This window comes from Triturus cristatus, chromosome 4_1 (genome assembly GCF_964204655.1).
Source record: "Triturus cristatus chromosome 4_1, aTriCri1.1, whole genome shotgun sequence".
NCBI lineage: Eukaryota > Metazoa > Chordata > Amphibia > Caudata > Salamandridae > Triturus > Triturus cristatus.
Window position 1 is genome coordinate 672260810 of NC_140585.1, and position 25636 is coordinate 672286445.

At 44.7% G+C, this 25636-nt stretch overlaps 1 protein-coding gene across 11 annotated transcripts in view; it reads left to right on the top strand.

Moving 5' to 3' along the window:
• The window catches only part of ANKRD26 (ankyrin repeat domain 26), a 1120330-nt gene that overhangs the window by 688080 nt on the left and 406614 nt on the right, over nt 1-25636 (top strand). For all 11 annotated transcript variants that reach the window (XM_085653113.1, XM_085653117.1, XM_085653121.1 and 8 more), the window contains one exon: nt 9203-9378. In XM_085653113.1, coding sequence (XP_085509239.1) covers nt 9203-9378 — 176 coding nt within the window. The remainder of the gene's footprint in view (nt 1-9202; nt 9379-25636) is intronic.

Genomic DNA, 25636 nt, shown 5'->3' on the forward strand with positions numbered 1-25636 from the left:
GTTCCTATAAAATTCAATAAAGACTTATAGAAAAAGATCCTCACCTCCTTGCTCTCCCTCTGTGCCTCCTGAAGGTTCTTTTTGTGTCTTTGATAATTAGCTGACCTCTCTCCCCCACTTATCTTGCTGAGTATCTCCAGTACTAGTTGAATCTCAAGGTGTTTCTAATTATTACAGTAAACCTTTTCATTCCTAGCACTTGGCCATTAAACTTTCAGACAAGTTTTTAAACAAGCATCAACCAGAAGTGCAGAAAAGAATAGGTTGCCCTTAGCTTTATGTTTTTTTTATATTGCTTCAAGCTGCTCACGTTTGTGATTATGATAGTGAAGATGCATGATAGTTTATTAAGAGTGGTGGAGTCAAGAAAGGTAATAAAAAGTAAAAACTGTCTTTTAATTAGAGAACCTAGAAAGGCCTATAAAATCACAATTTACCAAGCGAAACTAGACTGGTATGAGTCATACTGGCAAGATCTAAAAGACGCAAGCATAGCCAGAGACCCCAAGCTTTTCTGGAACAAGGTCAGACGGGTCGGTAACGAAGACCCTGATGTGATTCTAAATCATATCACAGGCGAGGATTGGTACAATCATTTTGAGAGCCTTTATTCTGAATTAGATTCTACTGACAGTGGAGTGATATACAAACAAACAAATCTCTATTTTATCCCAAACTCCACTGACCTTTTTACACTAGAAGAAGTTGAGAAGGCCATAAAGAAAATAGTCCCAGCAAGAGCTCCAGGACCTGATGGTCTTCCAGGAGACCTTTTTCTTGCCGACTCTCGTAATTGGGCAAACTATATCATACTTTTAATTAATTCAATTGTAAGAGGGAGTCCAGTACCAGAATCATGGAAAGGGGCAGAGGTGGTACCAATTTTTAAAAAAGGAGCAAGGGATGATCCCGCCAATCACCGCCCAATTAGCTTGATAGATGCTATGCATAAATTAGTTGGCAGGGTGCTATTACAGCGAATCCACCAATGGGTGGAGGAAGAAAACATACTCTCCCAATACCAAGCTGGATTTAGGGCTTGTACAGGGACGGTGGACCAAGCTTTTAGATTGTTTTTAATATATTGGAAGGTAGTTTTTGATTGGCAAGGGCAGCCTCTATCTGGCATTTATTGATTTAAAGACTGCCTTTGACCTATTTCCCCGTGACCGGCTTTGGCACCTACTGGAAGAAATGGGGATGCCTTCGCTGCTACTAAACATCTTGATTCGCCTACACGAAGGCAATTACGCCCAAGTGAGGTGGGGGTCCCACGGACAAAAAACAAATAGGATCCCAGTAAATAGAGGAGTCCGCCAGGGCTATGTTCTGGCTCCCAAGCTGTTCTCTTTATATATGAACCGAGTGGTGAGCTATTTGCAGGAGTTTCCATCTGATGCACCAGCCCTGGCAGGAGAGAGGGTTCCCACTTTACTTTTTGCAGACGACACACTGCTTATCTCTAAAACGCCAGCATGGCTTCAAAAGCTCCTAGATAGATTTTATACTTTTTGCGAATCTAGGGGCTTGATTGTGAACACTTCTAAGACTAAGCTCATGGCGCTCAACCCTTATAACCTTACAGAGATAATTTTAGTTTAGATGGAACACGTTTGGATAAAGTCCCAATGTTCGACTACCTGGGAATAAGACTAGACGACAAAATGCGATGGAGGCATCACATTGACAAGATGCTCCTAAATCATAAGCGTGTCACGGGCATACTAATTAAAGAACATCGTCTATCGTCGAGCAGACCTGTGGCTCCTGCCCTTACAATTTATGCAGCTAAAGCGGTCAGCTCAGCCCTTTATGGAGCCGAATTGTGGGGCTTCGAGAATACTGAAAGCATTTGCAGGTCTGAACACAAGTTTTTAAGAGATTTAGTGATGCTACCCAAAAGCATGCCATTGAAACCGCTGTTAAAAGATACGGGTAGGCACTCTTTTAAAGATTTAGCGAGATTACGACGCCTGTTATTTTGGGCCCGCTTATGTCGGACCCCTGAACTAGCCAAATACACAGCCTCCTTTACAGAAATTATGGCCCTAGATGTAAATAAAAGAATCCGCTGGCTAGTTAATCTTAAAAAATCCCTCGCTGCTTTAGGCTTCAAGGAGGAATGGGACACGCAAACCGCCCCTAGTAAGGCTGATCTTAAAAGACGTTATTGGGCCTGGGTTGACGCTCAAGAACATAACAACCCAAGAGTAGGAAGGCTGACGGAAGAGTTTTATCTTCACAAGCAACGCACACTTTTAGAACCATATTTAGATTTTATAAAAACACCACGCGATAGAGTGCTCTATATTCAGTTCAGGGTAGGTTCACTGCCGGTCCGAGAGCTAACAGCGAAATGGAGCACCCCACATCAGACGCCCTTAGGGTGCCCCTGTTGCAAAGCACCGACAGAGAGCATAGCCCATCTTATGTTTGCCTGCCCTGCTTATAAAAGCGCAAGGAAGAAATGGCTTAAACCTATCTGCAGAGAGTTGAGCACGCGGGAACACTGTACTGCTTTACGCATTTTAAAGGCTGACCCGCGGACCCTCTTTGCTTGTGGTGTAGCCAAATATCTTGGCTGTGCTTGGATTGTAAGGTTTAAATTCTTGCGCGAAGACTTGCGATGAACTACGCTCACATTTTTAGTGTTATGATTTACCTGTGATATATTGTACTGCCACTTTATTCTCGAGAAATAAACCAAGAGTAACTTAAAAGAGAAAAAGGCCTTCATGTCTAGAAGGGCCACAAATTAATTACTCTTGCAATAATTATATTACTCAATATTGCGGGCAATTAGAATTTGATGTGTTTTAAGTCTGATTGTATTTTATATTTTTAAACTGATGTTTTATCTTTTTATGTTCTATAAAAATTGACCGATGTAACCATGGAAATGCTTTTAAGATATTGGATATCGAAATAAAGCTACTTTGAATTTAAAATATATCTTTTCCCATAAAGCCTGTGATAAAACTAGTATAAAGCAGATAATCTAGTTTACAGTAAACACAGCTTGTACTGTATAGCATTACTGTTAATTTTTAAGGTGAGTGCAAATCAATGGCACCTCATATCTGGTAGTGAATATTCCCCAGGTGTCCAACTGCATCTGGAAAATCTTGAGCAATATCTCTGTGTGCCGGTAGATTTCACCGAATGGCTTTGTGTCAGTGTTGTTCGCGCTGGATGTGACGTGTGCGGTGCCTACTAAGGCGCCAGCCCATCGTTTTGACCTGATCTTTTTGAGCCTTTGTGCTCCTAGTGTGCCTCAGGGTTATCTGTTACGAAACTTGTGGGTTTTAAACCCTGTGGAGCTTGTCACAGGCAAATATCTCTGACAGACCCCCACCTGGTTTGCTTGTGGTGCCTGGACCCAGACTATGGCTCCAGGGCCTGTATTGACTTCTGTACGATGAACCCCAAAACAATCCGGGAACAGGCAATGAAGCTCCTGGCCGTTTGAGACCGGATGACTCCGCACCACTCCACGTTCTGTCCCCGTGGAATGTCCCGGGCCCACTCTCGGAATTGTTACTGCTGGTCATCATCGAAGTCAAACTCATTGTTGGGTAAGTCCTAGAAGAAGACGACCAAGAAGTAGAAGGCTCTTCGACTTAACTGCTCCAGTCCAGATAATCAAATGAGGCACTGCAACAACGTTACAAGTCTAAGCCCTGCTCCCACTCATCCACCACAGAGCCTGGGTCCGCTCTGGGCATCCCTGAATTTCCTGGACCTGGAGCATTCTTCGCCCCTCTAGAGGTAATTTGTGCGAGTCCATGCACCTTATCTTTGGCCGGCTGGACCCCTCTGGAGTGTCTTCAGGCCCAACGGGCTCAGAAGGTGTCCTGGCTAAGTTACCACAGGCAGTATCGACTTCGGCGCTAGTCAGGTCCTCTGGATTCAGACCGACTCCAGTCCTGAATCCACGACCTTCCGTCTAGTAGTGCCGTCGACACCCTTTGGGGGCTCCAAACCCATAGTCAAGACCAATATATTCAGCCTGGGATGTCCCAAACAGAATCCCTCCTGCCCTTCAGCGAAACTCTCTCTGACATCCTGCTCGGGGTCTGTTCCAAGCCCTGCATGATGACTCTTGTGCACAGGATAATAGCACACCGCCATTGCCCTGCTCCAAGGGACCCAGCTTTCCTAACCCAGCACCCTGCCTCTGAGAGCATGGTGGTACAGGCCTCAACCTCTTAGGTTAATCCAGACACAGGCTCCATCACTCCACTGGATAGGGAATCAAAGAGGCTGATACCTTTCAGAACACAGTTTTCTCTTCCACCGGACTCGCACTGCAGCTGGTGCATACCATGTGCCTCTTGGGCAGATATAGCCACACAGTGTGGAACTCAATTGCGCAAGTGCTACAATGGTCTTGGAGGAGGCACAAACCATCCTAACCTATTGTCGGGCATGCAGCTAAGTTCACATTCAGATGCGGGCTAGACATGACAGACTTGCTGGGAAAATCCATTGTTTTATTAGTGGCGCTTTGTCCCCATGCCTAACTGAGATCAGGTGCCCTCTCTAGGAATGTCCAGGAATCCCTTATGAAAATACCCTGCGACAGCACTCACCTGTTCGACAACAAGGTCGATTTGGCACTTGACCGCGTCAAGGAAAGTAGGGTCACCACCCGGTCATTGGAGCTCACCATGGCCTCATGCTAGCCGCACTCTTCTTTTTCGCTCCTTCTGTGACTACGTATGGGCTACCAGCTGTGTCCTTTCCAACCCAGCCACCATGGTCAACAGGCTTCCTAGCCTTTTCATGACCATAGATGCCGGGTCCCACAAGTCCCTAGGTACTCAAAACCAGAGATCTGCCCAGTTTGCCACCTCCCATCCGCAGCAACTGCTGCCTGCAAGCCTCTTTATCATGCCCTCACACCAATGCGGGCACCCTGTTGGCAGCAGGATCAAGGACCACCTGTTCCAATGCCACGCCATAACTTCACACAAGTGGGTGCTTCAAATTGTCCGGGTTACTCTCTTTTTCTTTTACATAAACCCCACCTCTTCCCTGCCACCGCCTTCTGATTGGCTGACGGAGGACCACCTCCATTTATAACACCAGGAAGTGCAAGCTCTTTTGTCCAAAGGGGCCATCAAGAAAGTGGCAGCATCAGGAGTAGGTTGTGGTTGTTAATCCTGCTACTTGCTGGTGCCCAAGAAGGACAGAGGTCTCCATCCTAATCTAGACCTGCACCCTTTTAATACCTTCCTGAGGAAGGGGAAATTCAGGATTCTCACACTCTCTCAGGTACTATCTGCACTCAGCCCTAGAGACTGATTGGTAGCACTGGACCTGCAGAACGCCTGTTTTCATATCTCCGTCCTGCAATCTAATCGGCGCTAACTGCTGTTCATGGTGGGCCAGGAGCATTTTCAATTTGCTGTGCTCCCCTTTGGTCTCACCAGTTCCCTTCGGGTGTTCACAAAAGTGATGGTGGTGGTTGTAGCACACCTTAGGAGGTTGGGGTTCCAGTCTTCTCCTACCTCGACAACAGGCTGCTTAAGGCAGGCTCGCCACAGGCAGTCGTCACCCACTTCCAGACTGAAGGACCTTCCTGCATTCGCTGTGGTCACACCTGACTACTTCTCAGATGCTTTCTTTAATCCGAGCCAAGCTGGAAATGCTGCAATTACATGCTTTTCTACCCGAGTGGACATTCGGGCTGTGATCCTGATGTTTCAACCTCGGACCTGGATCTTAGGTAGTGTGACTCTTGATGCTTCTGGGTCTGATGGGCTCCTGCATCCTGCTAGTGAAACATACCAGATGGCACGTGCAGGCTATGCAGTGGGATCTGAAGTTCCAGTAGACGCAGCACCAACAAAAATCTTTCCGAACAAGTTCAAGTTTCAGAGGAGATTGCTTGAGATCTTCAATGGTGGCTTCTGAACCACGATTGGGTCAGTGGAAGACCCTTCTTACTTCCCCACCCAGAGCTGACCGTGGTGGCTGATGCATCCCTTCTGGGATGGAGTGGCCGTCCAACGGAGGTGGAGATCAGAGGTCTCTGGTCTCTGTCTGAGACTCAGGTCCACATCAATTTTCTGGAGCTGAGGTTGATTCCCTTGGTATTAAAAGCTTTCATGCCCTCCATCAAGGGGAAGATTGTCTAGGTGTTCACGGACAACACTACCGCCTTTTGGTACCTAAGCAAACAGGGTGCGGTGGGGTCGTGGACCCTTTTCCAGGAGGCTCTGCACCTGGCTGGCATGTCAGGACATATTTCTGGTTGCACAACACCTGGTGAAATCTCTGTATGCCAGGGGTGACAAACTCAGCCTTGATGCCTCGCAGACCACGAATGGCTGCTGCATCCGTAGGTGGCTCATGGTCTTTTCCGCACTGAGGAGAACCTCGACTAGATATATTCGCCACTGCCAAGAACATGTAATGTCAGCGGCTCTCGCTCAGAAATGCATTCTGACTAGACTGTAATATGGGACTCCTAAACTCTTTTTCGCCGATACCGCTCCTCCTCCGAGTTTGCAAGAAGAGCAAAAGCAACTCGGCCCATGTCATCCTAGTGACCCCAGTGTGTGCATGAAGAGTATGGTGTACAGAAGTCCCGGGCTTGAGCATCTGTCCTTTGTTCAGGCTTCCCTTCCGAGAGGACCCTATTTGTCGCAACAACAAGCAGGGTTCTGCACTCAGGACTTCACAATCTCTACCTTCATGTATGACAATTAAGCGGTGACGCTGAACATCTTCAATCTATTTCCAGAGGCATATACGCCTGCCGTCTAAGCAGATTTCTGCTTTGGTGCAGCACTTGAGAATTTGACCCCCTTGTCTGACATTCTGTTGTTTATTTTGTCTCTTGTCCGGCAAGGTATTGTGCACATTATTTAAGTGAACTGTTTTGATGCCTTTTTTTGAAAAGTCTCCAATACTTGTTGTCTCCCTCTCCGTTCCTCATGTCCCACTGAGAACTTAACTTGGTCCTCACATATTTGATGTGCACTCCCTTTAATACAGCTGTCCTTTGTGGCTCCTCTCCCTGAAGACTGTAGTCCTCATCACCATCACTTAGGCGTGGCGTTTGAGGGAAGCTTCCAGCTCTTTGCATTACACCACCTTCTACCCTGACAAGCTGGTTCTGCAGATGCGAACATCCTTCTTTCTGAAAATTGTGATGCTGTTGCATTTCAGTCAGAACATGAACCTGCAAGTGTTCTGTGCTCCACCTCAACCCTCTAAGGAGGAGAAGAGACTTCTTTGTTTGGACCCCAAGAGAGCAGTAAGCTTTTAAATCTATCATACTAAAACAACACTGTGTTGACTATGAGCTTTTTATAGGGTTCGCTGGGGAGAATTAAAGCAAGGCCATGCAGAAGAGAACCATCTCTTGTTTGAGCGTACTCTGCATCAAGCTATGCTATACACTGGCCATAAAGCAGCTTCCAGAAGTTCTGCAAGTTCAAACCACCAGGGCCAAAACTGCTACCAGTACATTGGCATGCGAGTCCAAGTCCTGAACATTTGCCAGGTGACTACTTGGGCATCACTCCACATGTTCACAAAGCATTACTGTTTGACAACCAGGTTATTCAAGAGGGGCATGTTGCCGACTCGGTTCTATAGGACTTCTTGCTTTGAGCCAATTAACAGAACCCCCTCCTAATCGATGCTGTTTCATAGCTAATACAAATTTGAGGAATCTGGGTTAGACGTCTCTACCAGAAGAACAAGTTACTGGCCTTCAGTAACTCTCTTCCTGAGAGAGAGTTTTTTTTATTGCAGATTCCTCACTGGCCATCATATCCTCCCCATTCTGTAAATTGGGCTCTATATGATCTCAAGTCTAGGAATCTGCATGCTGGTCAAAGCCAATTTGGTTTTGGTGCTATCCCTCTGGAGTTTTGGCAGCCTTGAAAGCAACTGACTTGAGCGCGCGAGAGTGATGCCTATATAAAACTCGCATGTCATTTTCGGAGCAGAACGACATGCAGAGGTACTGCTCAAACGTTTTCGGATCCAGTCTGACACCTGGAGAATATTGAAAAGGTGAACTATCTGCTGTTAGATAGTCTCTTCCACCAAGAGTGTTACCGACAGTAAGTAATTTGTTTTTTTAGAGAAATCACTTGAGCTTGTTTAAAATGAAAAACCTGTATTTGATTGCACAATGTTCAAATTTTCGGAAACTGAGAAGCTGGTCTGTAAAGCTGATATTTGAATAATTCCTGCTGAGTTTGGGAGACTAATTGCTGATGTTGTTTCCTTGGTGCTGGGTCATACTTGTGGTTGTTATTTTGTGACTTGTTTGAAGACATGTCAAAATTTATATTGATTACGTTTTCATTACATTATCAGTACTGCTATCTAAGACCCTACTGATATAACCTGCCTGTTGTCTGAACCAGTAAGCTATCTGTAATCTGTAACATCAGTCTTGCACTGCTGTTTACGCCATGTAACCTATAGTGTTATCATGGTAACCCTTCCATTAGAATATGTCGGAAAATCAGATTGGAAAGGTCAGGATGTAAAACTTAAAGGCAGTGGAATGTAGTAGTGATGAAATATGCTATATGCACATTGAACAATAATAGGCTTCATGGAATTGCATATTCAGATATTTTAACTGTCTGTTATATCTATGTTTTTAGCCACTTTTGTTCGGAAACTGTACTGAAAAATCATTTTCATATGGAGTGGGGACCCTCTTGAGTCCCAGTGAGAGTCTGGTTTCTTGGCACACAATGAAAGTGCTTTAATGCACGATGCCTGAATAGGGGGTATACATATTAAGACCTGAATTTGCCATGACCCTATGTGCAAAGTTGAATTAGCAGTTAAACACTGCCCTTCCAGTCTTCAGATCAAACTAGGAAGCAGGTTATAATTCTGTCACACTCAGTGTGGCACAAATCAGTCCTGCAGTCCCTGGTGTGACCCTCTGCTTTACAGTCCCTCGATACCATTTACTAGGGACTTACAGTAAGTTAGCTTAATGCTTATTGGGTATAAGCCAATACAACATATAGAGTTTAAGGTCAGGGCACTGCCACTGAGGTCTGGTAAGCAGGTCTCACTGCAGAAAAACCAACAGCATCAGTCCAAAAGAGTGAACATACAAAAAGATTAATTTCCTGACACAAGCAGTAGTATGAAGACAAGTGACTGGTATTGTATTGGTTAACTTTTTTTAAATTTTATTTCAATCTTACAGATGCAAGAAACTGAGGAAATACACATCCAGTCCGAACGTTGTATACATGACTTAAAAAATAAGTTGGATGACAAGGAACGAGAAGTAATTGCTGTAGCTCAGAAATTTCATGAGATCTCAACTGTAACCTCCGGAACAGAGAAAACCGTAAAGCAATTAGAAGAACATGTACAAATGTAAGAATTTTTTTTGCATTTTCAAACCATTACAAATTAAGGGTTTGATTAAGAGTTTGGTGAATGCAGGACGAAGATGTCACTTCTGTCCTAGTTAAAGTCGATTGACATTAATATATTCTGTTTGGAGGATATCCTGCACTGATCAAACTCTAAATCCTTCACATACTGTCCTACTGTCCTCCAGGGTTACCACTTTTAGAATTATGTAACCCTTAACAGATAGAGATTTAAGGAATTCTTTAGAAAAATAGAAATCCACCAACAGTTTGTTCTACTTTGCTACAATGTGCAGCCAAAAATTGTTTCATGGTACTTGACATCATCTCAATAGTGTCTTGTGTAGGAACTTAAAAGAATATCTGCATCCATTTCCTGACAGTTGTGTATGTTTGGTTAGAAGTATAGCATCATTGAAAAAGATTGCTAGGGTCTCTTGATCCTATGGTTATTTCTTTACTCATGTTGAGATTTTCATCTTGATAAAGCTTTTCACGACTCTATTGAAAATTATGTTGCTTTTTCACTGGTGTGGTCACTACTCCTGCATGGGGTGGTCAGTCGTGTAATCTTGTCTGATGTAGACATATTGTAATACCGAAAATATAACCTTAGTAACTTAGGATGATTTTAATAATGTGTGTGTGTTCTTATGTGAAGTGTGTTCCTATTTCTAATGCCTGCAGGATTTGAAAAAAAGTTTTTGGGATTGGTGTTGAATTAACGTATGTTGTGAGATTTGAAAACATGTTACTTCACAACCAGTGTTTCTCATAAGCTCACTGTGATGCTTATTTAGAGTTCCGGCCTCTGTTTTGTTACTGCCCATTTTGCAACGAAATAACATTGAGGTTCTTTAATGAGCATCTACAATGTATTTGGGATAAGGGCACTATATCTGTAATGGAGGAGCTGCAGTTCAACTTTTATTTGCTGGAAACCAGTTTTCTCGGTGGAATTAGATTATTTAGTGTAGTACCAAGATTGTCAGAACATTTTAGTGCAGTTAACTGTACCCTCCATTTTAAGCTTTCTGTTGGCCCTTTATATAGAAAAAACTTGAAAAGAGCACCCATACGAAGAAATTACTGGGCTACACCACTATCCTACCCCTATATTGGAGTGGAATAGTGGTGCAGGAAGGTGGCGTTGGTTTTTGAGATTCAGGCACACCCCTGGGGCACAAGCCACTCATCTTAGAACTCTAGGCACTACATCCAGCACACCATCAAACATGCAGGCTCATCTCACACAGGGAGACCCTAGCAGAGACTCTGCAGTCACCAGAGACTACGCAACTGATAATGAGAGGGAAAGCCCAGTCTTAACAACAGTACAGATAAACCATAGGAGCTGGGACACCAGGATCACATATACCTATAAACCCAATCCTGACTTCCCAATTCTGCCAGGCAACACAGCGGGACAAGTGCCCAGAGCGGCCGGCACAGAAGGCCCACTTGGTCCGCAGTTTATAGGCACTGGGCCCCCAACGCATTAACTATTACCCAACATTGATGGCGCAAGCCAACTATGGTGACGGGACACCAAACCTACATTCTCCAAGACGGCAACCAATGGGACAATATCTCACAAGGGACAATCCTACCGACCAATTCACCATGCTCTTAAAACCTTAATTCAAGTCAACGGGGAACTGTGAGGTCCTGAATAGAGGTAATATTTTGTAGCTATTCCAAATCTTAGAGGCATAAAAAGAACAAACCTGCTTTCAATAGAATTTCTCAGGACAAACACGCACTTTGAAAAAGAAAACACCAAGACCACATCTTTGCTGGCCAACAGAGTACTAGACGAACATAAAACATTCAAGTCATGGGGTGTAAGCATATCGCTCTACCGCAGTGCAGGCTACCCTTTCCCACTACTCACCAACATAGGGAAAAAAAATCAGCTACAACACGAAAACCACAGTCTCAGTACTCAGGGGAGCCAGGGGCCAATTACCTAGAAGGGAGCAGGTAAATAGCGGCTGCCATAGCCAAACCCATCCCCCATTACAACAGTTACCCGGGCACCGTGACACTCAGTGGATCACTAAAACCATTAACTGGCTTGAGGGCACCCAATGACAAAAACACGCAAAAAGAAGGGCCGCCTCGATGGAGCAACTTATCCCTTCGCCCATGGAGCATTAATGGCCTAAAAAGCAAAATAGCGGACCCAGACTTTATTTTGTACAGCAAATCATTTGACATCATTTTGCTGCATGAAATGTGGCTGGCCGAACCACTCCAACTGCAGGGTTTCATATGCTTCCACACACCAGCAACCAAGGAATCACAATGCCGCCAACTATTAGACGGGCTGGCAACCTACGCGTCAATAACTAGTACAACCACTATCAAAAAAATCCCCTCCTCCTCAAAAACTTTCAACACAATCAAGATCTCTCTCAGTTCTAAGGGGAAAAAGGAGGAGGGGTTAATCTTCAATACCTACATAAATCCAAAACAAAAAAACAAAGATTCAAGGCATCTTGTGGACTGTCTTCTGACATCAATAAAGAAACTCAACACCCACAATCACATTCTCTCAGGGGACCTAAACCTTCATGTAGGTTCTTCAACAGACAAGGAGACATGGGCCCAGTCCTCAGTCTGGAATATTCCTGAACAAAACAAATACCTGCAACGCAGAGTGAGCACTATAGCTAGATGCCTGCTAGAAACCTGGAGCACATTACCATTTGATAGAGACTTCTAGCCGCAGATTCCTTTAACTTAGAATATCCCCAGGCGTCAGACTGGATCCGGAAAATCTTTTTCTCCAGCAGTACCTCTGTACGCCGGGGGGAGGTGGCATCGCCCGGCTCTGTCCTGACGTCGTCCATGGAAGTAACGTCAACGGCACCATATAATTCCCCATCCCCCCCGCGTGCTGACGTTAGTGTTTCTTTGTTTCCACGTCCCAACGTGGATCCGGAGAATCGATTACCTTTGGCCTGTTTTTTGTTTTTCAGGCCTTCTCGACGCCTTTGACGTCCGGTAACAGTGTGTGATGCCTTCGGGCTTCCAGGCGTGTTGATCCTGTATGCGGCAGATGTCAGCGACGGATTCACACGCGATCTGTATGTGGTGCTTGGGAGAGCACCACGACTCAGAGGAGTGCGACACCTGCCGTTGGCTGAAGCTGAAGTTCCGGGGGAACGTCGCATGAAGTTGCTGTCTGCCCGTATGTCCTGTTCGGAGTCCTCATGCCGCCGGTCTCCTCGTGCTGTGGGGGTCGGTTCGAGACAGGTCGCGGAGTCGTTCCTGCTAACGTCGCTCTCCTGCAGCAGGTGTCCACAAGAAAAAGAAGTCGCGGAAGTCGCTGACCTCATGCGACGGCGGGACCCGGTGCTCCCAGTCTCCACCAGACACGGGCCCTCAGGAGACTACCCCCACTTACCCACCATTTCCTCGAGCTGGGGCGACTAGGGCCCAGATAGAGGCCTATTCTCAGGCCTTACTAGCCATCTTTGGGTCACCCCCTCTCCCTGGCGTGCCTTTGGGCCCCATAGAGGGGGTAGGGGTTCAGATCGGGATTTCGCCAGCGGGTTCGTCCCGGCACCGGTCGAGCACCCTGACTCCGGTCCTGGAGTTGCTGCGACATTGGGACACGGCCCAGAGGGGCATCCTACTCGCACGTCCAAGCCTTCCATGTCGTCTCCGCTCAGCTCCCTGCGTCAATGCGACTCCGAGTCGACATTGTTCTTCTCCGCAGATTCGCACCTCGATGGAGGTCGCGTCGACGCTGGATGGACGAGGCTCCTTTGCGGACCATCGATATAGAGACAACGCTGTCTCGACGCCAGTGCCGTCCCCGGCCATTCGTCGGTTGGTGGAGGCCCAAATTGAGGAGGCCCCTGTGGGTTCACCACCCCCAGGGTTGTTTCACTGTCCCTCTGGGCAGGACCCCATGCACTAGCAGGGCCCTGGATGTCCTCGGGCTGTAGAGCCCCCACGTTTTGGTTGCAGGATTAGCCTCATTCCGTCCCCTACGGATGACCTGTTGTCATCACCTCGAATGGCCATGGTGGCTAGTGCAGCTTTTGCAAGGGCTGTTAGCAGGGCTACGGACATTTTACAAGTGCATCCACCCTCAGTCTCTCTGCCCTCTGATCCCTTGCTGGATTTACTCCACCAGGGAACCGTAAAAATGGAGCCCTTGTTGCTTTTTGGCAAGTCGCTATACGACACTCTTCTGGTGACTTGGGCGAGGCCCTCTTCGGGGGATACAGTGGATCGTTCTATTGCACATCGAACTTGCCCTGCTCCAGATGACCCTGTCTGTTTGTCCCTCCATCCTAGGGCTCAAGTGCTGGTAATTCAGGCGGCTTCAGTCTCGCTGCCTTCTGCCCCTCCTCTGTTACTCTTGGGAGTCTCGATGGTTGGAGTCGTGTGGCCGCCATGTATGTGCGTCCACCAGTGCAGGCCTTAGATCCCTGAACAAGTCTTGCGTGTTTGCACGGGCTACTTCTGTCCTTTGGGACTCGGTCAAGCGCCTTCTTCCCTCTCTTCCGGAGGGTCCTCGAACTGACCTCGATCGGTTGCTTCGTGTTGGCCGGGAAATGGTGCAATTTTCCATTCGGTTGGCCATGGACACCACTGATTCGGTGGGTCGAGCTATAGCCCCGTTAGTTGCTCTGCGTCGCCATGCCTGGCTGCGCGATGGCTGTTTCCCTGCCAATGTCCAGGAGTGTCTTAGGGATTTGCCCTTTGATGGGGTCACCTTGTTCGACAGACATGCTGACTCGGCGGTTCGAATTGTTGTTTGGATTTCTGCTACACCTGGCTCTCCATGCGTGTTTTTTTTCGGCTTCACTGTGCTCTTTCTGCCTGTTGACACGTGACCCTAGGGGGCATGTTGTTCTGTTCCGTTCCGAAACAGTTTCTTCTGTGTTTTTTGAGGATTCGACATGTTATATGTTCGCTATCACACGGTGCAGGCGGGGTTCCTTGCACCCCTGTCTTGGCTGTGTTCTATTCTGGTCCATTCCTGGTGTGAGGAGGTGCTTACGTCTTCTCTCATGGCTCGGGCCCAGTGGGGTTTTTGTCTATAGGCAGTGTAGTGTCCGCCAGCTACGTCACTGCTGTGCGTTGCCTTGTGTTCTATTTCCATCTGCACTTCCCTGGCAGGGACTCCGCTCCCTTTGATAAAAGCTGCACAGAGGTTTAGGTGCTTCTGCTCCTGGTCTCTGCTGCTGTTTTCTGACCCACTGTGGCCTAGTGGTTGAGGTCTCTGACTCTTACTCCAAAGGTTATGTATTCAACTCCAGGTGTTTCACTAGTTGTGGGTTCTCGGTCAACACTAAAGGCGATATTGCTTTCTTTTTATGTCAGACTTATGTCTGTGTATTTTTCACTCTTTTCTCGTGAGCGTAATGGTCAGTGTCCCCACCTGTCTCACAAGAGGCCAGGGTTTCGGGCTCAACAGCTCTTGATAACATGACATGACACCAACCATTTTCCCTTTTTAAAGTGACAGTGCAAGTAAACAACTATGAAGACCGACTATCTAGCTGTTTTTGATTTTGCCCTCTGGCAACATAATGCTAGAATGAAAGACATATATCCAAATATAACATAGTATGGGTTTCTGCGCCATTATGCAATTTTGAACCGTATTGATAATTATATAAATACGACAAATTCATCATGACAAAAAATACAATATCTATTCTTTACAAATGCAAATTTAACCCTAAAAAATTGAATACAACGATAGTTAAAAACCTCATTATAAAACAATAGGTAAAATTTGGGCGCATTCTGTACTTGCTAAAATATTTAGGTTCATTGTTTTCATAGTAAAGAGGACTAAATAAATACTGTAAATAAAACACACTGATTAAATGCAGTTATGTCTTTCTTCTTATTTCTTTCTCTACTATCTATCCCAATTGGTGAAGAGCCTAATCAAAATCATTAACAAAACATCTCCTGATTGAAGCCCAATTGGGATACCCATACAGATGAAACAGTTGGCATTAATATGAAGTCGTTCTATTTGTTATATGTTCGAAGTGCATCACCAGTGTGAATAAAGTGCATCAGTGCGGAAAACTGTTTAAAATTAAGTAAAAGAGTTATAAAAATGTAGTGATTAAAAAGGTGCCTTTTAGGGGAGAAAACATGGAATACAGGGAGTCTGCAGGGATGTAAAATTCAATTGTTTGAAATTATGCTTAAATTGAAAGTCAGCTTTACTTATCTTGATTGGCTACTTTACTATGTAAGAGACCAAATTCCTCAATGAGTGCCAATTGATACTGTGCTTTATTGGTTATCATACATTTAAAGCCAAGTATATAAGTCTTCCGTTGTGTTAAGACCATTCGGACTTTTGCTATCAAACTCCAAGATATATTGCGTCTCAAGTTTTCTAAGGTTGGCCTCTCTGTTACCACCTCTCCTCAGAGGTGGTATAGCGTCCACAACAAAATATTTAAGATCTTGTATTTGATTGTTGTGGACTTCTTTGATGTGACGGGCCACCGGATAGCTTGGGTCCTAATTGGAAATAGCTCCTATGTGTTGATGGATTCTCTTGTGGACTTGCAGCTTCGTGCTGCCAATATACCTCCGACCACAAGAGCACTCCAACACATAAATGGCGTACTCAGATTTACAAGTTAACAATTTGGATATTGGCGTGGGAGCTGATTTGAACGAAGTAGTGAAGGAGCTTTTATTGATGCCCAATTTGCAAGCTTTGCAAGAAGAACATTTCTTAAACCCTTTAGATCCAGATAGCCAGTTCCTGTTAGGGGAGATTTCTGGACTGCTTTTTACTAGGTAATCACTGGTGGATGGTGCCCTTCTGTACGTGATTATTGGACTTGTGGATAGATGTTCTCCAATTATCGGATCATTACGTACTATATACCAGTTTATCCTTACCGCTCAACATATTTCATCTCTTTGTCTATTATATGTCAAAATTAATCTCGGATTTGATGATTCAGGTTTTGGCTTTCTGGGATTTTGATCTAGTTCACTAATAGGTCTCAACAATAACAAATCATCCCTACATAGTTCATTGTTTTTAGGTCTCGCTGGCGTTGCAGCGCGAAGCGCTGCCGCCAACGAGAACTATTGTCGCTGCGATGCCTCTCAAGGGAGACAGACCGGGGCACGCGCAGCGATCGGGGTCTGTGGACGCGCTTCTGAGAAGCGCAGACGCACACGCCCCCAAGCGCGCGCGCGCGCCACGCTCCGCCGACCGCCGGGCTTGTTTACATGCGTCATCGAGGCGGACTAGACTTCGGCCAACCACTGCTGAGCGGAGCTGTACTTGTCGTGCTGAACCTTTAATCGTATCCTCATCAGCACAAGACCCGGATCCAGCACCGTCCACGGAAGCGGCCAGCAGGTTGATGTGAGTTGCTGGTTTTTCAGGGGTTGTTTGGTGTTGTCCCATCCCGAAGTATATTCTGACTGAGCGGTTTGTAGAGATCGCACCACGACCACGTATAAGTGTTTCCTCACTTAACCAGAGATTCCCCCAGTCACTGCTCCGGTCCATTAATAAGGGTTAACAGGTTCGTAAGGCGAAGCTTTCTCCCCGATCGCTGACCTTTGTCGTCACAACGTTTCCTCCAGGTATCTCAGTTCTGATCCAAACTCATTGAAGCATCTTTCTCTGTTGCCAATGTTATTTAAAATGTCGTGATGTCACAGAACACGAGGACAGAAGGGGCTGTCGGTCGCGTAATGACTCCACTAGGAAACATGGGAAGTAGCCAAGAGAAGGCCACTGCTTCTATGCGCCCCGTGCCCTATTCAGCTAGACTGTTTTAATCTCAATTGGCCATGGATTTTCAAACAACAACATGGAAAATACTACTACTTGTAGTTCCCATTTCTCAAGAGTTGGACTATGGGCCACAGAACGCTGTTTCTGTTGAGTAAACAGGACTGGCTGAAAGTATTTCAGTGAGGTGAAAAGACTTTCCAACTATGTGTTGCTCCCTTCCTAAGAGGATATTGTTGTAATCAAACTTCAAAGGCCGTAGTGTAGAAAAGATGTAGGTTTATGTAAGTTCTGATCAGGTTATAAGTAAATAAGGTATAACAGGTAAAGCCCCGCCAGGAGCAAATGCTGCTCAGCCCATATCTCCAACTTACAATCCCACAAATACTCTCTACATCCTATTTGACCTCACACACAGCAGGGACCTGAAGGCTGGGGAGAATGTGTTAAGCTGCAACACACATGTGCTACGGCTGGCTTTGTCAAAACAATCGCATATCCTGCTCAAAGATAGAGACCTTCCTCAGACCACATTATGATTAGTGCTGCCGGTTTTATGGTATTTATTTTTTTGCCATTTCTGTCTCTATTTATCCATATTTATTTTTTGCTAATTGTATCTGTATTTATCCATATTTATTTTGGGTTGTGTGGAGAAATTAAGCTGAAAAAAGTATATTTCCATATTTATTTTAACCGATAAATATGCGCTCATGCTTGAATGTCTGCCAGGTTTCAGTGTTGTGAACACCAGCAGAAGAAAAATCAGTGCACTTATATGAAAATATGCAAATTTCTGTATCACCCTTGTGCATATCTACTGCTGTTTAAAGCCTCTTTACTAAAGTTCCTTTCTTTTTTAACCCTCTTTTCTATCAAACCAAACATCTATTGGCCTGGCAGTCATGACAGACAGTATTTAGAATTACCCAAAAAGCAACCCAATTTCTGTTCTTATCCACGTTAACAAAAAAATCTAGACAAGAAAATGTATGTATTCTGTCTGTATTTATCTGTAAAAACAGGCAGCCTCAATTATGATCCACGCTAGCAGCAAAAATTGATAAAGCCACCCAGTGAATGAGGAACCACCATGCGTCGATTATTACAATACTTTGTGTGTATTGTTCGGTAAGGCAGGATGACAGACAACTGACATTTGCGCTAGCTGAGGACCAGTTTATGCTGTAGGGATGGCTAAATTATGCAACAAGAAAAGTCAGAATAATCAGCTTAATGATGCACATTTTGTGATAGTATTAATTATTTTGTTGTTTTTACACATGTTGACGCTGGGCAAAGATTTCACCTAATTGGTGCCAATTTAACACCCAAATATAGCAATCGGCAGTTGAAGGATGTTCAGTCAACCTTTACAAAGGGCCTTGCGCCATGCGGGAACACATTTCACTGTATTTCAAGTAACTTTCGATCCATTAGTGCTAGAACATTTTTGTTGTTGTTAAAATGTGCAATTATACAGCATTTAATGTTTATGGCAAATCCATAATTAGGCAGAAACACTGTGACTACAGAAATGCACAATTCCAGTGGCCCTGGTTATAAGCCTCTGTTCTCCCTAACCTGCAGATTGCTGATTCAGATCGCAGTGGAGCTGAGTTACTTGTTTCCTCTAGCAGATGTAAGGGAAGAGGGTAAAGTTCGTAGCCTAGGGTACATTGACATTTTCTGGCCTAGGTGGTATTCCTTCTTTAGTCTCTTTCACACGTTAGCACTTTTTGTGCCAGCTCTTGCTATGCACGGGCAAGAAGGACTCTTACCATTGCTGTTACTCTCAAGGTTCCTTGTGGACGTGCCTTGTCCGGATCTTAGCATGGGTGGGCTACTCTAACGACTCTTTCTCTTCTATGCCACTGCATGGACTGTTTTTAATCTGCTTCTGCCATGCACAAAGCTGTTGTTGCTTTTCACTTTTGGTATTTGTTTTTGTACTTTGTTGCAAACATTTCCATGACACCTCCGATACCAACCCCAGCATTTAGCTACTTAACTGGTTGTTCTTCAGATGTTGCCTTTTTCCCCTTTTAGGGGCTTATGGTTGTTTTTTTATCTTGCGTTTCTTCTCGAAAATATGTTGCTTGACCACCCTCTCTTGGTATTGGTTCTTAAGGAGATTTGGTGATCCTTTCGGATTCTTGTCCGGAGAGTTTCTTTCATTTCTCGCATGCGCGGTGAAGGTTCCAACCTCCTGGGGGATCGTTATCCCTTGAACTAATGAATATGAAAAATGACGATCTTGGGTGATGCCAGGACCCTTACTCATGATGTCACAGGAACTGTTGACTGGGCACAGGTTGTCCCGTGGAAACTAGATATTTCTTTTTGCTTGTGGATCACTCGCTCTATCTCTATCTCTATCTCTCTCTCTCTCTCTCTCTCTCTCTCTCTCTCCTCTCCCCCTTCTCTCGCTCTCTCCCCCTTTTTTCTCACTTCTCTTCCTAAAGTTTCTTGCTGTGTTTAGATTATTCTTTCCAACCATTTTATGGGTTCTGTCTCCTATAAAGACAGTTCTTATATGGCCTCCACACTTGCTATGCTTTATGCACTGCCACTCAATCTGTTATTTCAGTTCTTTATAAAGATCCCTTGGTTTTGGTCTTCCACTTGTGGCGTTTGGTCTTCCACAACTACTTACTCTGTCTTTTATCCGCTGCTTCAGCTAGGTCGCTTTTTATGTCTGATAGTCTTTCTATAAGATAGAGACTAGTTGTCTGAATAGGCCTCCCCTGTGTTGGGTTTTGTTAAACTTGATCTTTTTACAGTCCCACTTTCTCTATTCTAGCGGGGTTGTTTTTCACCTGCTGTTTTCTTTTTCAGTTATCTCTCAGTCGCCTGATTGTAACCATTCAGTCGGTAGTGTTGTTTTGTGTCTGACTGCTTTTATTTTCCTGGGGTGTGGCATATCTTCCACTCCTTCTATTCTTTTATATGGTACCATATGGCTGTTTGCCAGCTCGCCGTTGTCACATCTTCGGTCCATGACCGATGTTATAAATGTTTATACATACCTTACTTGGTAATATTTTATTATACAGTCAGTGTGTAGGTGTGTGTGTGTGTGTGTGTGTGTGTGTGTGTGTATATATATATATATCTATATATGACACCAGAAATCGCCTCATCCAGCGCGCACAATCCAAGCGCAGAGACGAACACGGACCCAAGATGAGTGCTTAAAGTCTTTATTTGCGGACAAGAACTTTACGCAGCCGCCATGACGCGTTTCGGCCTACAGGAGGCCTTGATCACATGACGCTGCTGTCAGAAGCCAGGCCTTTTAAAGTGCAAGTGCAAATCAAATTCAATGACGTCAAGACAATGAACATAGAAAACAGCTTAGGGATAGCGCTGTAGGACAAGACCACAAGAAATCATGCCTGCATTAAACAAAGATGTGTTGTCATTGTTTGCAATATATATATCACCACACAGAACCAGGTGCAATTGGCGGCACTACCTGAGAGCGCGGACAATCTGTTCTGTGTGGTGATATTGTCGGGCTGCTCTGCCGCCTCTTCCACGCCACGTACCTTGGGCCAAAGGATCCTAGTTGGAGCGTCTGTGTGTGGTATATATATAGATATTCATACCTTTATGTATATATTTTATACATCCTTTTATATAGGTTTCTCTATAATTAGTCATGTTATGCTGACTTTTTTAGGAGGGAGTGCATTTTTAGGTCTCGCTGGCGTTGCAGCGCGAAGCGCTGCCGCCAACGAGAACTATTGTTACCCTGATGCCTCTCAAGGGAGACAGACCGGGGCACGCGCAGTGATCGGGGTCTGTGGACGCGCTTCTGAGAAGCGCACACGCCCCCAAGCGCGCGCGCGCCACGCTCCGCCGACCGCCGGGCTTGTTTTTATTTGGAAGAGAGTTTAACATACGTTTACATGACATTGCTAGATAAATATGCGAAAAGGTTGCCTCTTAGAGCCAAGCTAGAGACGTGAGCCAAAGGTCGACTGAACTCTATCCCCCATCCACCTCATCCGTGGGAGGTGTCAGCCCCTGGAGTACCCGTCCCCTCTCACCTGACACTGGGCTCTCGGGTACGCCCTTAGTCCCGGGCTGGAGTGCAATGAAAGCGGTGCGCACAGCGTGGCAGCCGCCGGCGGTCTGCAGGGGCGTAACACAGGCCCCCGCAGCCCCCGCGGTGCGGGGGGGCCCCCAAGCTCCATGGGGCCCCCTCAGCACAGTGCTCGGGCGTTGAGCCGGAGAGCTCCTTATTGAGTCAGCATGGAGGCATAGAATTATCCACATCGTTGTTTGTAAAAAGGGGGAACATTTAGGTCTTTTTCTCAAGTCAACTCCCTGCATTGAAAATACTTCAGCGCGCACCGGAAACAATACCAGATTACCAATGCCATGCCGTTATCTGGAGGAGGAACATTAAGGCCCTTTACTACAGGCAACTGGCCTCCTGAAGAACGTCATGGGATCCAGTAGGTAAGGTAAGATCAAGATTAAACAAGTATTTGCAATCCAATAGGTATCACATTACTGAAAGTTTGACCTATTGGTGATGCAAATAATAATACAACGCTAATAGCTCAAACTTTCAGTAAAGCGAGACCTATCGCATTGCAAATGCTTGTTTCTTATGGCTGCTGCTATTGAATGGCTGGAATAACCCCTGGCTAGAAAACGTTCTCTACATTCCTGTTGGGCCAGGACAAGGTCTTCTTCTCTACTGCACAACCTACGCATCCGCAACATTTCCCCATTAGGGATGCTATGTATTGTGTGTTTTGGATGAAAACTGGATGCGTGTAGGAGGGTATTGCCCGCCATAGGTTTTCGATACAATCGTGTTTCCAGCTTGTTGTTAATCACAAATATTTCGACATCTAAAAAGCAGACTGATTGTTCACTGATATTGTATGTGAGATGTAAGTTTATGTCATTGTTAAGATTAAAAATGAAAGCTTCTGCACTTTCTCTATTGCCTTGCCATATCAAAAATAAATCATCTATATATCTGACCCATTTGATCACATGTTTCTTAAGAATATTGCTATAAAGAGCATTGACAATTAACTCCTCCCACCAACCCATATGGAGGCAAGCGTAACTAGGTGAGAAGCTTGCCCCCATAGCTACTCCTCGTATTTGGTGGTAGATTTGATTCTGAAAGAGGGAATAATTATTGTTTAAGCAAAATTCAGTTAAACCAATTATCATTTTGTTGTGGTTAAGAAACTGTATAGGTCGCCTGTCCAGGAAGTGCTTCAGAGCTCGCATACCATCTTTATGGTGTATACTTGCGTATAAATTAGAGACATCTATAGTTATTAATAGATAGTCATTACACCATTGAAATTCATAAATTTTCTTTAAAAAGTCTGTGGTGTCTTGTATGAACGAAGGTAAGACTCTCACGTGCTCCTGTAGGAATGAGTCAATGTAGATGGATAGATTTTCTAGCAAGCTTTGTTTGGCAGAGATAATAGGTCTTCCCGTAGGTTTATTAATGTCCTTATGAATCTTCGGGATGAAGTAAATTACAGGCGTAACAGGGTATTCTTTTTTTCAAAACTTATATTCATCTTGATTTAGGAGTCTGGCACTTTTCCATGCCAACAGTCTTTTGAAGAGTTCGTTCTGTGCCGCTAAGATTGTTAGTTTATTACTCAGTTTATAGCACGACCGATCATTAAGTTGCATGAGTGCTTCTTCTAAATAAAGATTCTTTGGCCAAAGCACCACATTTCCCCCTTTATCCGAGTTTCTTATAATCAGGGAGTCTTCCGTTTGTAGTTTTTTGATTAGTTGGTAATATTGGTGTTGGCGCACCTTTGATGTTTGATGGTAGCCTGTGTTTTGTAATTAATTCTTTTTATCTTGGTTAAAACTGCTTTGTTGAATACGTCGATAGCGTCTTGTGGTAGTATTGGAACAAAGGTTGACTTGGGTTTTAAGCCTGAGTTGACAGTAGCATTGGTTTGGATTGCTTGTTGCTCAAGAACTTGATTGATGGTTTGAGAATCCAATGTTGGAGAAACATCCATTTCAAGGGCTTGCATATCACACAATAGGACAGTGTCTGATACTGTCAATGGATAAGATGTCTCTTGCGCTCTAGGGTTCAAAGTTGATGGAACTGTTTTGGTTTGTTTTGAGCTGTAGAACTTTTTTTAATTTGAGTTTCCGTATGTATTTGTAAACATCCACCCTGGTTTGTGTAAATTCAAAGTTCGATTCTGGACAGTACAATAAGCCCAAAGAGAGAAGCTGTTGTTCGGCTTCACTTAAGGTAACTTCAGAGAGGTTAATGATTGTTTTTGCATTGTACTTTTTGGAATTTATTTCTGCTTCCAGTTCCTTCTTATCGTTTTTTTGTTCGGTTGGAGACGCGTTGTTTCATTTACGCCTTGCTCTGCATCTCTCCCGGCGTTTGACATTCCTCCTTTGCCTCCTCTCGTGTTTATATTCCTTGGGCATAGAGTGAAAGACCGTTCCTCCTGTAAAAAAACTATCTCCTCACTTAGAGTGTGTTTCGGTTTCGAGATGGTGGAACTTCGGCACCAGTAATTTGCTCTATGTCTGATTCACTGTCTACGGCAGAGCTTGACTACCTGATGCTGCGCTCGTCTTTCTTTGCCACTGCACGTGTGCGGCTGTTGCTTCAATTCTTGAGCATTTGCATAGGTGTGGGTAGTGCCCGTGGTACACACGGTCTCCTTGTGTGTATCCTGTCATCCTCATACATGTATCTCCTGATTGTCATGGTTCTGTATATCTCGGCATGGTGACGTTGTTCCCTCACTTTCTTTGCTTGGCATCCACTGTGATGTATGCTTAGCTTGTATGCTCGGACGCTGTCATACTGTCCTGTCCCTTCTCTGGGACTGGGTCTATTGCGGATCCATGCGATCTGGTGCTCAGTTGAACTTCTTTTTGCAGAAGTTGATACACTTTCTTCCATTATGCACTGACCTTGTTGGTTCAGTGTCTTCCTTTCGTTCCTGCCTGGACAAGGGAGGTCTCGTCTGTCCTCTGAAGGGTTGTAGTGCCTTTGCCTCCCCTTTTTATAGCTCCCCTGTGGAGTTTCATAGGTCTGGTGTCAGCCGCGCTGGAATTTGCTGTCCCCACCGTGTTTTAGTCCACTCCCTAGTAGAAGACAAAGCCACCTTCTCAGCAAGAAGCCATGCTTGGATGACAATCAAAGGCTACACATCGCTTAGTCCACAGCCATATTTCAGCCTGAGATACTCCAGAAACACCAAGGAGAAATTCCTGAAACATCGCTGGGAAAAGTCCCAGCTATCCTGCATATTCGACCATGGTGGAGGGGGCAAACACCATCACACTGCTGAATGTGTGGCAACGTAAACCAGGACATGGCACACCTGATATGTACATGCATTAACCTGAAGGGAGAGAGGTCTTGTCTGCACAAACAGCAGTTCAACCAGCATGAGAGCCACATGCGGAGACAGGCTGTGATAGCCTGTTTCAAACCAGACAACCCACAGATATAATCCAAATAAGTAGCATTTTAGGACTGATTGAAGACAAGCTGTCAAGCGTAGAAACCGCTTCTGGAATGCATCATGACGCACTCCCCTATCTTATAAAAAAAAACTCCTTTTCTGGCATGAAACAAAGGTCAACATGAACTAAAAATCTCAAGCCGAGACCTGTGCCGCTTAGGACTTTGGCCTTTAACAGCTTGCCATTTCTTTGCTTCATCTACATCGCTGATAGAAATCATTTAGCTGCTCTCCTGGGGGTGCCCTCTTTTTAAAATTATGACTAACTTGGCTTATTTGCACAGCAAAGCTCATTCACCTACAAACACACACTGAAATAAACCATTACCTAACTCTGCCTCTCCTGGGAATAGTTAAAAATACTGCCTTGGGCAAAAGCACAAGAGGACACTGGTTTAATATTGCCTTGGCAATTTGCACTTGTTTGAAATGCTCTAGTCTCTAACCTACCTTCTAAAAATTAAGCGTTTTTTATTGGTTTGTATTTTTTGTAATGGTTTTAATTAACCATATACAATAAAGATGACTTACTTACCTACAGGCACATGTTGATTATGGTTAATCCGGTTTTGGGCAAATTCCTTAAGGCAAATTGACTCCAATAATTTCCTATTTACTTTATTCCCTTTGGGATTTGAGGTGCACTCACCTAAAACAAAAAACATTTGTCTTTTCAGAGAAGGCAGGGTTTGGATCATTTTTGCTCCAGGAAAGTCTCTCTTCCTCCAATTTAAGGAGTACTACAAATAGCTGCCCTTACATGACTGCATTGCACCCATCATGACATCATCACATTTTACTAAATCCCTTCTGCTTGTATCCTCTTTTCAGTGTGAATAATATGTAAGAAAGACATCCTATGTAAAACATCCCAAGTTCAAGAGAAAAGCACAAGTAACATCAACAATCTCAAAGTCAGTGTAATTAAATATTAATGTACTATTCTGATGCCATTTTGTAATTTGCAAATTTGCTTTTGTTGA